At 41.7% G+C, this 12,551-nt stretch overlaps 1 protein-coding gene across 2 annotated transcripts in view; it reads left to right on the forward strand.

Moving 5' to 3' along the window:
• Positions 1–3,690: 3,690 nt before the first annotated feature.
• PPP1R12A (protein phosphatase 1 regulatory subunit 12A) overlaps positions 3,691–12,551 on the forward strand; it is a 112,403-nt gene continuing 103,542 nt past the window's right edge. For both annotated transcript variants that reach the window (XM_056482197.1, XM_056482198.1), the window contains exon 1: positions 3,691–4,050. In XM_056482197.1, coding sequence (XP_056338172.1) covers positions 3,814–4,050 — 237 coding nt within the window. In that variant the 5' untranslated portion in view covers positions 3,691–3,813. The remainder of the gene's footprint in view (positions 4,051–12,551) is intronic.

Consider the following 12,551-nt stretch of genomic DNA (forward strand, 5'->3'; position numbering starts at 1 on the left):
TTGAGTAGTGCAAAAGCTTCATCTGTGAACTTCTGTTATCTAGAAGCCTGGGTGAAATAGCTTTGAACAATGGTTGTAATGCTTTTAAGAAAAAAATTGAAAACCAGAAAGCACACTGATAGCAATCTCATTGCTAAATCATTGTATTGATCACTTGAAGCCTATTGTTAAATTAACTGGAAATGTATACATGTAGATGCTATCTCTGTAAAATGTTTACATGGTTATCTCTACAGAAAAGCAGTCTTACTGAATTAAGTGTTAATATTTGTATGTGGAAAATTACATACTTCATCACCTTTAGTGTTGTGTATATACATGCAAACAAAGGATTTAACAGCACACCTAGTGTGTTGGGTAGTTTGGTAGCAATACATCAAAAAAGCCTGATAAAACAAGGTCTAGCATAGTGTGGCCTTAAGTTGTACTCATAATGTAGCTCAAATGGTTAAGTGCCTCTTGTTAGCATACTATGATCATTTTAAACATACACTTATGCAGTTATCTAATTCACCCTTGTGATACTCTCTTGCAGTAGTGACTCTCTTAGAATTAATGTGATACTCATTTTTAATATGGTCTTCAAAGACAGCTTTAATACATGTTTGCTCTAACCCTATGCACAAGTGTATTTAACACTCCATTCTTAGACAGACAATGGGAAAAGAATTTCATATTTCTATAGAAATTATTATTGGTATTTACATATGTTTATCTCAATTAGTACAGAATTAGAAGCTGAAGACAGTCTCATCTTCTCTTGGCTACACTGAATTTACAATGAAATGGAATGACATTAGACAGAGGGTAGAATGGTATTACAATGGAGTATAGAATATGACCCAATGTGTCTTTGCTATTGAAATTATAATCTCCCATTTATGGGAGATAGGAAAAAATCAGAAATTAAAAATATTATTATTAATATTATTATTTTCTTCTTGAAGTGTGAACACTTGCAGGGATTAACTAGTTTACATGAATGACAGCTCTACTTTTTGCTTAAGGAAGACAGTATGCTTTGCTAGATTTAAGAACTACATATAATTTCCAGCAGAGCACACAGCTATCTCCAAAATACCTTTATATTCAATATATATGGAATATCTGAATTTCAGCTGACTGTACAAATGAATTATACCTTGCCTGTAGTGTCTGCAAAACCCCTCAAACATAACATAACTCCCAACTATGAGCTGCAATCCAAAAAAACTAAAAGTCAGGGAAAATAATGTCAAGAATGTGGAACATACAAATAGCTGCAGTGTATGGAAAAATATTTGCTGAAGTTCTCTGAAAAGCTGGAGCTGAATCAGTGAAAAATCTTTTATGGAAAGAAGAATAAAAGGAAAGTATGAGATCTGGTTTTTAAAACCAAACTAACTGTATAATACTTAAGAACAAAACTGAGCTGTAGAACCTCTGCATTTCACTAAGAAGCCAAGAAGAGCAATTGGAGTTAAAAGAGAATCCATGATCGGAAAGAAAAAGCTGAACTGGAAAATTGAAATCAAGGAGAGGGTACTGGAGCTCTGATGAAAACTTAGACTCACGCTCCATGACATTGAAATTCCTGAGAGGGTGCATTTCGAACACATGCCTATTGATTTGCCTAGAATTACTTTGTTGCTAATAAAACACTCTATTTAAATATTTTTGTTGAAATGAAACATTCTTCAAATATGAGGTTTCTAGAACAGTCAAATTTTCAGACAGCCAAGTGAGAGAGCAGCGTGATGGGGAAGTGACTTGTAAAATATCTGAGACATCTGGGGCAGGAGAATGCAGCTTTTATCTTGCATTACCTTTTTCTGAGTTACAGTTTTCAAGTCCTTAGGAAATGGCACTGGGTTGAGAGTCTGTCCCCAAGGGAGCTTGCCCACAAGGACAAGACCACAGCAGGAAGCTGGAGCCTGCACTAATTCCCTCCTTAGACATGATTCGGGTCATGCAGCCAAGCTCCTGGCTGGTAGCTGTCCCTGCCACACTGATGGTACCAGTGCTGTGGCAAAGCACAACTAAATCACTCGTGTGAGTAATAAACATTGCAAAGACTGGCTTTGAATTGTACTCTGCAGTCAGCCATATTTTCAAACCCAGGAGTCTAATATGTACCCCTGGATAGTCACACAGGCTGCCAACGGGAAGGTATAAATTAGGTGCCAGGTAATCTTTCATCCACCTACTTAGACTGCAAATCTTTCTCTGGCAAATCTTTCATCTTGACTACCAGATGTTGTCTTTTGTTCTCAATCACACTACGCCTGCAAACTGTCAGTGCATGTATCTCATGCACTGCTGTATGAGTAAGTCTGATGGATATTATGCAAATATCTCCAGATGAAAATCTGTTCTGACATTAAGAACAGCACGTTGCTGCAGGTACCTTGCAACTTTTACTTCTTGTGAAATGTCATTGACATCTTTATCAATAAAAATGGAAATAAGAGCCTGAGTTGGCTGCAAGACTGCCCATCGTAAGAAGAAGACATTATAAAAAGCACAAATCATGCAAAATTTGAAGTGTATGAGGTTTGGTGACCCTCTCAAACTATACTTTGTTTCCTATAATTAGTTGAAAATAAAACTTACTTTCCAGTAAGTTCGAAACCACATTTTATCCCCAGAGATTATTCCACTTAAAGCAAAATACATATTGCTTTTAGCTAAAGAAAACATGCTGTGCATAGAAAAGACTTTATTATCTGTAATGGCTCGGTTCCTAGAAGTTGAAACTCTGAACAAAAACATTTTAGTCTTTGTATCTTCAAATGCTGTGTGGTTGGTAACTGCGTGCTTTCTCCCAAGAGAAAGGATGGCTGTGCTACCCCAGGTTTTGACATCATGTAAGTGAACTGTAAGTGAAATGGACAATAAGCACAGGGCTTTGTCCACTGCCATGTAGAATGATAGAATAGGAGAATGTAATGGGGTTTGAATGGATTTTAAAAAATCACCTAATCCCAATCCCCTGCCATGGGCAGTGGCACCTCCCACTAGAGCAGGTTGGTCAAGGCCTTACCAAACTGGCTTTGATCACTGCTGGGGCATCCACAGCCTCCCTGGGCAACCTGTTCCAATAGCTCACTCACAATAAAGAATTTTGTTAAAAATATCTAGTCTAATTTGTACCCATTACTTCTGGTTCTATCACTTCAGTTCCAGACAAGGAGACCCTCTCCAGCTTCTCTAGAGGCCCCCTAAAGTGTAGAGGCAAATGGGAGCTAGTGCTTTTGTACATCAGGTTGGTCTGAGTTGGTCACGTCTAACCTCCCAAAATAAGGGAGCCTCGAGCAAGTTGCTCCGTTTATTTCCTTTTTTCCCGTCAAGTGACTGCATGTGCCCGGTTTGCCAAGGCGGGCAGAAACACCGACGTTGCCGCGGGTGACAGAGGCCGCAGGCGGGGACGGACGGGGTCTCACAGCGAAGCTGCCCGACGGAGGCGGGGCTGCATCTCCCACTCCCACTCCCCACTCCCACTCTCCACTCCCACTCCCACTCTCCACTCCCACTCCCACTCCCCAATCCCCGCTCCCCGCTCCCACTCCCACTCCCACTCTCCACTCCCCAATCCCCGCTCCCCACTCCCACTCCCACTCCCCGGCCCGGCCCGGCCCGGCCCGCTGCCCGCCCCCCGGCAATCTCGCGGGATTATGCTAATGACCCGGCCCCGCCCCGCCTCCCCGCCCGCCGCCCGCCCCGCGCCCTCCCTGGGCGGGTGAGCGCGCGCGGCCGCGGTGCGCTGTGGGATAGTGGCGGTATAAAGTGTAAGCTCGGCGCGGCCGTGGCTGAGGGGGCCGGTGCGAGCGGGGCATGAAGATGGCGGACGCCAAGCAGAAGCGGAACGAGCAGCTGAAGCGCTGGATCGGCTCCGAGACCGACCTGGAGCCTCCCGTGGTCAAGCGCAAGAAGACCAAGGTGAAGTTCGACGACGGCGCCGTCTTCTTGGCCGCCTGCTCTAGCGGAGACACCGAGGAGGTGCTGCGACTGCTGGAGCGGGGCGCCGACATCAACTACGCCAATGTGGACGGGCTCACCGCTCTCCACCAGGTCGGTGCTGGGCCGATCGAGGGTTCCCTGACCGGACTGGGGCGGGGAGGGGGGGGCGAGGCCGGCCGAGAGCCCCCCCCGAGGAGGAGGTGGAGGAGGAAGGGGCCGGAGGCGGCTGCGCTCCCTCCGCTGGGGGGTGTCGGGGCGGGGAGGTGGCGGCAGGGTCAGCCTGGGATCGGCCGCGGGCCGAGCCCCGGGGCCGGCGGGGCCGCAGGGGCGGGAGGCTGCGCCCCCTCCCGCGGGCAGGGCGTCGGAAGGGGCGGATGGGCCTCTCCTCCGGCGGGAAGGAGGTGCTGCTGACCCTCTTTCGTTTTCCCCTCTTGGCAGCGCCTCCCTCGGAGGGCCGAGGGGAGCGGGCCCTGCCCCGTGTGGGCTGGGGGGGACGGAGGCAGGTGCCCCCCGGTGTGGGAGGGTGACCGCAGGTGAGAGAAGCGGTCTGGCCTCGGGGGCGCTTCCGCCACTGCCCCTTGCCCGGGATCCCGGTAGTAGATCCCTGCTTCCCTCGGCTTCCCGGTTCTGCAGTAGTTGAGCCGATTAAAGCCCGCTCGTGTGTGCGGGCGGCCGTGTTGAGGGACGGATCATCTACTTCTCTTCGGTTTCTAGGGGAAACCGGTGTTTTGTTCATTATATAGAAACGCGTATCAGTAAGGGGCCGTTTGTTTTCATTAACGATGGCTCCCGCCGCAGTGTGAAAGCTGAACTTAAGGGGAGCAGAGGTCTTAATTTTTTCTTCCGTGCGTTGGAAATTAGTTAAAAACCCAATCCATATCGCTTTGTTCTGGTGCGGGTATGTGGGAAGGGGGTTGGTGTCGAGGGAGGTAACTTTCACTTGGGCCAGGGGGGGAATGGACGGGAAACTGGCTGTGAAGTTTCCTCAAAATGGATGCTTTGTGCATGTTGAACTTCATAGCAGTCTGATTGGAATCTCAAAACGTTAGCCAAATAAGGAAAGGCTGTGGCAATCCGGAGATAATGCGGGTTTGCCTGAATAGTTTTTTTCTCTAGAAGGCCAAAAGCTTCCACACAATATTAGATTCTCTAAATGTCTGGAAAGCAAAGAAGTATCTTTGACAGGCTAGCTTCTCGTTCTTAAGCTTAGAAGTTGTTCAGTAGTGTTAAAAAAAAATCTTAATGGTTATGTGTTGTAGTGTTGATCAAGTAGAAATCTTTCATAAACAGGTGGGGTAGTTTCTTACATTAAAAAAAATGAGATGGTGAATTTGTTTTCTCCATCCTATATAGGTTTTTCAAGGATGTGAGGCTCTAGAAATACCTAAACTGCCTTGCAGAACTGGATAGAATCTACTCTTGAACATGGGATATAAAATTCTGCGACTCTTTGCTCTGTTTGCTGTGTCTGAGTTGTCACTTGCTCCCCTGTAAAGGGTGTTGGTTTACTTTCAGTTATGAACTGAACTGGAAGAATAAGTGTGTGCTGTGGTTAAGCCTGTCAGCGTGTTACTGCAGCACGGTTACCTGACTGCAGGCTAGCCTGTCACTTCATTGCAAGGTTTTTTTGTATTTATCCTCTTCTAATCGAGTTATGGTATCTTCATGCTTCCAAGGAGCTCTGTATGAGGAGCCATACCTTAACTGGTTAGATCCTTGGGTCTGCAAGTTGCTGTACTCCGGCCATTGGTAGGGAAGGATGACGTTAAGTTTAACTCTCTTGTTAGAATAAGAAATGGTGTTCTCTCTTCCTGATGTTCAGATGGCATTTTCAAAATGTCTTTAATATTATATGCAAAAAAAGCTTTCATCAGGATAATTCTGAGCATATTCTCCCCCTTTTTTTTTTTTTTTTTTTTTTTTTTAACATTGTAGTTAGCTTGCAGTTTGGAAGGGCAAAGTCTAAGGGAACAGAGGTAAAGATTTACATTACTGCTAAAATTCTTGCTCACGCTCCTGCTTCCCCCTCCTTTAGTGATACCAAAAGACATTTTCTGATTTTATGATACTGAAAGCAAATAAGATCAGTTGTGAAGTTATAATCCTCTTGAGGCAGTACAGTAAGTGAAGGTTACCTCTTGCTGTAGAACAAGGCATAAAACAAATCCCTGCCATGACCAACTCTGAACGGTTTCACTTCATTATTAACACAAAATCTTATTTTCCTCTAATATGCCATATGAAAGGTCCAAATCACATGATGCTGTCTGTAACATGAATTAATTTAAGAAAATTGGCTGTAGCGTGAATAAAGCTGTATCCATTCTCAAAGGAAACTCTTCAAAAACTTGTCATTTTTCCTGGCAGTTTTGTCTGACTGATGGTAATTGTATTCAAGTCCATGTTATTGTGTTTAAGACTGCCATGGTGTGCTGTTGCTTTGCAGTTCTTTGGTTGGTTGGATTTTTTTGTTTTGTGTTGTCTGTCAGATCCCATGTAGACATTGCTGCTTCAGAACAATAAATTTATCTCAGCAAAGATAAAATTACTGTACTTTTTTGGGTTGTGTCTTTTTTGTCTTCCATCAATTTATTTTTTTCCAGTTATTGAGAGCAAATGCCATATGTCTGAAATAGCAATATAATTAAATATTTCATTTAATATTTAGCCTTTGATTTTCCTGCTTCATGTGGCAGTTACAGGAAGAGACTTAAGCTTTATTTTTCACAATAAAGTGGAAGTGCTGAGGGGAAAGTACCATTAATCCTGAAATTCTGGTGAACTTCAGGTCTCGTCTTTAATGGAACATCATGCTTTGTTGCTGAAGCCATTAGCTAAGCTTTTCATCTGAGTGGAATGCCATCACCATCAGAAAGCTGCATGAAGAATTGTTTCTCTTCATGCATACAGGAAAGAAAACAATTACTTGACTTGGTAGCTGAGAGGAGGAAAGGGGGGAGGATATATATAGGTACTTGCTTCAGCTCTTGACAGTGCCAGTGAGCAGATTTTATTTTATATCTGCATGTCCATGAGTGGACTTGAGTGCATCATATCTGAGGACAGATGAATTGAATTCTTCGGTGCTATGCAGAAGAGAAAAAATTGTCATTAGGTGATGGTTATTATTCCTCTACGTAATTTTGAGTTCAAAGCTCACTTTAAGAACCTGTTTTGCACAAGTCCTCAAGTTAGGCCTTCAGCACAAAGGACAAAACTGTTGTATACTATTTTCCTATCTATGATATATATATATGCAATGTAGGATATTGCAGCAGGATAGTGTGTGTTGTTGCATAATCTGCATTATATTCATATTGTGTGTATGTATCTGTAAGAACAGAAAACTTATAAATGAAAACTTAAATTTACAGTCAGATGTCAGTGCCATTACTCTAGTGTAGGTGGAAGTTTTGAATGTTGCACTCCCAGACGGCTGTTATGCAAGATGAGATCTAACTTAAAAGTGCAGCTTTTCTAATCTGCCTTAACAGTGGAATGTAAGTGGAACTTGAGAAAAGAAAGAAGCCCAAAGGTGAGCTGTGACCTTGCAGGCTATTAGGATCTCTTGAGTGGGGGGTTGAAGTGGCATATTCTGAAATAATCTTAAGAAGAGGCTGTATAATATTTTCAATAAAACCTGATCTCTTCTTAGGCAGACTTATTTCTTCAGAGTGGGATTCAGTTCTCTTGTCCTGAAAGCCCAACACCTATCGTTCCTCAGAGTTTGGATTCTCTTCTGCTTTCCTTGGCTTTCACAAAAGAGGATTTAGTTCACTCGCTCTGACTGGAATTTATTGCTTAAATGGCTGAAAGTAGTTAGTCTAGAAGTTACATAAAGGTTTGCACAGGAAAGTGGAGCCCACCATTTCTGGACAGCACCACAGAAAGGCTGCATGTAATGGGGAGGGACCACGATGTGGCCAGTTTCCTGGAAGACTGGATTTTCTGTGGACTTTGCTCCCCTGGGAATATCGGATGTGCAGTGTGGAGGACCTCCACACACCTCAGCACTGGTTGAGATTAGTGGTCAGGTATCACAATTTATGCCTGCTTTTTGACTGACCTTTTTCTTTGAGGCTGCTCAGACTTAGAAGATGGTAACCTTGCCTTTGGCCTCATTCTCTCTGGGTGAGGAAGGTGAGTGCTGTAGCCTCATTCCAGCACCAGCATGGAAAGAACATGTCCTGCTGTGTTGATCTTTTTTGTTCTGGGGAGGGTACTGCTTTTGAGGTAAGATAAGGGATATTGTCTTGGCTCTTTGTGCATGAGGATCATTATGTATCCACAAGGGGTGTTGGTGGTGAAGGCCCCTACTCCTTGGTGAAGGATTCATGTAATCTTTTTTGTCTGTGACAACTACAGTTTAATTAAGCAAAATTCCTTGAAGGCTCTCTCTCTATAAAGTAGTGCTTTTTCTGCAATTCTTTAGGTGCTCAATTGAATGTGAAGGTGAGACTATTTTATCCACATTATAGTTTACATACTAGTTTGCTGATAGAGGAGTATGCAGTGTTAAATAGAAATTTTGATTTGCTGCCACTGTTGTAGGACTCTGCTGTGTTTATCCCTGAATACCAATTAAGATAGTGTGTTTCATGCAATGCTTGCTTACTGTTTTTGGATAAGGACAGTTATTGCTGTCTTAATATTCCCTTTGGGTTCTGTGAGATTAATTTCTTAGATAAGAAGTACCTTCCTTTGCAGGAGTTTTTGCAACTGTTTATGTGAAAAGTTCTGTCAGGGCTTCTGGTGGCATACTCTTAGTACCTGATATGGTAACGAGTATGGATACCTTTGGCACCAGCTGTGTCCTTTCAAACTGCAACCAATGATGCAAAAGGGATGTAAAAATCTACCAGCACTGGATCCCTTTGCCTTAGAATTTGATAGAGGGCATTATGGCTGCACTGTCCGGATTCCTTCTGATGAATTATAACAGAAGTCATGTATTTGAGCTGGGGCTGCGGCACATGCAGCACATCAAGCTGTAAGAGCAAAGACCCAGTTGCCAGAGTCTTAAATCTCTAGAATGTTACTCTAGGATAGCTCGAAGCTATCCTAATAACCTCCTGGCTATGACTTCTACCATGACTCTTCTGGAGAATGAAAATACTGGTGCATATGGTAAACTCGTTAACTTTTCAAAACTGTTGAGTAGGAGGACTGCCTTTTGTACAGAAAGGTTTGTACTCAGTTACAAAACTGATGTTGAATTCTCACTGTTTGGAGGGAAACCAACCTGCTTATCACCAAACCTCCTAATGCTCTCATTGTGGATGTTCTATCACTGAGAATTTTGGAGTAATTTTCTCAGCTTGTTTTGTTATTCTTTTATCTTGGCTTCTTTTTTTTTTTCCCCTATTTTTTATCTCTGCAACAAAGCACAGAGAAAATGAGTCTAGAAGTAAACGTAATGTTGGCTTCGCTAGTTGATCAAACTACAGAGGCATATTTGTTTAAATTCCCTTTTGTAATTGGTTCTTGTGTGGATTACAGATCTTTCTCTCTATAGTTACAGTAACTAGGTTCAGATGGTACAGTAAGTACTTGATAACTTCCTACTAATATTGTAATCTTTTTTACTGTTTGAAATGGAGACAATAAGAGGGGAAAAAGGTGTGATTTTTCATAATATACAGTGAGTATAATAGAGGAAATTTAATTGCTGTAGTCAAAAAATGGTGTTCTTGGTGTTTTATGAAAGAAACAAGTAACAATCTCTTCACCTTTTTAGGTTTATTATTTTTGAGTGGTCTGTTAAGTCTGAATTTGGGATTTCTATGTATTTTCATTGCTATGGATATTTCTTGTGCACAAACAGAATAACCCAAGTGAATTCTAGCATATAGAAAGTACTTAAAGTATTTAAAGCCAGTTTTCATGTTAGTGTAACTGACAGGTTTCTTAAACTTTCTAGTCATGGAGAAAGAGTTCTGCATTCCAGTGTAAGGATGAATTCAGCTGGTAGGGCTTTAGTATTACTGAAGCTAATGTTCAGGGACAATTTCTGCTGGTCTCTAGATATGAATTTCACTGTAGCATTAATGCTGCTTTTAGAGTACAGCTTCATCTGTGTTTTTTTATTCATTCTGGTCTATTTTTGATATTGTAAGAATACCTTCTCATGATAAGTAATCAAAAAGCACCTTGAAAGGGTAGATGATATGTGCTTTTGTATGTATGAATAAACACACTTAAGGCCTTTATGATTTTGACATTGTAGTAGCAAGAATGCTGTTTTACCAAATCATTGAATTTCAGTTGTTAGCTAAATCTGAGGCTAGGAAACAGAAGCAGTCAGTATAAATCACTAGTAGATATACCACTCTGGAGGGATCTGTATTCCAGGCTTAACAATATATGCTACGTTTTAGTTGTAACAGATGGTTTGACAGGCTCTTGTCCGGTTCTTTATTTTGTTTATCCCTTTGCTCATGCTCTCAGTTGCTCCCTTTCTCAAAGTTATTACTTAGGCTAGTAAGACACTTAGTGCAATCCTCTCAAAAACTGAGAGCCCATAAAATTGGTAGTCTCTCTCAGTGTAATTGTGATTCCTGAGGCTGAGCTCACACCATATGAAACTGAGGAGCATGCATGTGTTCCAGCAAATACTGAAGTTTTATCCAAGGATATGTTAAGATGGGTTAGACTTAGTCAAACTAATATACTCTGAAAGCAGTGTGGAGGTAGTTTTGAGCAACTGTAGAATGAGTACACCTTTTTGGGATTCTTGCAACCAAGAAGCTGTAAATTTCATCTTATTACTGCTGTATTGTAGTATAAGTTTAAAACATACTAAATAAGACATGCAGCATATGAGGACATTTGCCAAACAAATGTGTTGTCAGTGCCCAGCAGTATATTTTTCTTCATTGATTTTGACAGCCGTAAAATGCAAACTGGAATGCAGCAGTAAGGCAGTGGAGCCACCCCTAAGCTGGTCAGCCTCTGATGCTGCTCGATGGGTGGAGACATTCCAAGCTCCTTTACTTTCCTGTATGCATTCCTGAAATGACTATGAATGGAAAGCGTGGCATAAGAGTAGCAGCATTCCTCAGCTGTTTCCTTTTTAATAATTTCAAGTCTGTAAGATAAGAATACAAGAAGGCAAAAGATGATCATGGTACTGGGGGAGGGGTGCAGCCGGGGCATTGTTGAATTTATATTTTTTTTTTATTCATTGTCTTGACAAGACCTGGTACCCAGCTCTTGTGTTTCAGTTACTGAGCGCACTGAATCAGCCACTGTGCTTGTCCTGGAAACACTGAATCTTTGCCGGCTAATTGACAAAACCAAAATTAGAACAATATGATGGAGTCTTTGAACAAGACTGTTTCCCGTTTATGCCTGAGTGGTGTTAGCACTTAGCCCATTAACAATGTATTTGTTAGGCTGACAGCTTCTGAAGGTCTGTTAAACAGAGTGAACTGTGGAGTTGACTTTAAGAGGAGGGTGAAGTCCTTAAGACTCAATAGTAGCCTCATTTTGGGCCTACACACAGAAGGAGGTTTATCTGCAAGATGGCAAATAAATAGTTCCTATACTACTGTAGTTTCTGAGTGCTTAAATTTGGTCTATAACTAGCACATGACCATTGATTCTGATACTAAATTATCTGTAAGCTATGGTTGTTAGGAATGGTTCTAGTCCTAAAACATTCAAAGGGTCTCACTGATATTTTTTTAAAATTTTTTTTGGTTCGGTCTGAAATATGCTTTGATTGATTTTTCCCATGATTGTAGTTCAGGGTCTTGAGTTGGATCTATGACAGCTTGCTTTGATTGGTTAGGCAGCCAGTGGTGATTCTTACGCCAGTTTTAATTCTGGGGTGATGATTTAGTTTTGGAGTTCATTTTACTTGCAAGTGTTAGCTTTGTGTTGTGGATCTGTGTGTGTGTATATATATGTGTATATAGTTTTTTCAGTTTCCTAGGGTTTTTGTTGTTCTTGTTCTGTTTCACAGGACTGAGATGAATGTTAACATGAAACCTGTTTGTTAGTAATTCTAACAAACCTCCAAACTTATAGGATGAACTTACCTTATCAGTTTTCTTAAAATTTCACACTTGAAGCAAATATTTGTCTAAGGCAAAATAAAAATATCTTCATCTGGTAACCAGGGTGAATACATCTGATAAGCATGTAATGCTGTATGTGTGTGGTCAGTGCTGCTTCTAAAACAGTTAACTTAGATGAAGCTTTCGCTGAGGAGCTGCATTGCTCTGTCAGAGTTGGGATCCTTGTGAGCTCCGTTTGAAACTGGAATACCCTCTCAGACTTTTGGCTTTGGAACTTTCAGCTCACAAATATCCTGAAATTTGCTTTAGTGTTCTTGACTGACAGCCTACACTTTTCTTACTGAAGTGGAAAAGTTGTTATTTTAAGGCTGCAAAGCATGTTGTCCCAAGTTTTAAGGAAGGTGTTGTTGCTTGCAGTGTGTTTGCAAATAGATGCAATTATACTTGAATAAGTAGGCTTAATTAAGTGAATAATTTTGTCAAAATAAATCCATTTTCCAAAAGTGTGCCTCCCCATCGCAGAGATGAAACAATCTGAAACTGCTTGTATTATTTCCTCAATCAGTGTGAATTATGACTACTAATCCCGTA

Source organism: Oenanthe melanoleuca, chromosome 1A, assembly GCF_029582105.1.
Source record: "Oenanthe melanoleuca isolate GR-GAL-2019-014 chromosome 1A, OMel1.0, whole genome shotgun sequence".
In the NCBI taxonomy this organism is placed as follows: domain Eukaryota; kingdom Metazoa; phylum Chordata; class Aves; order Passeriformes; family Muscicapidae; genus Oenanthe; species Oenanthe melanoleuca.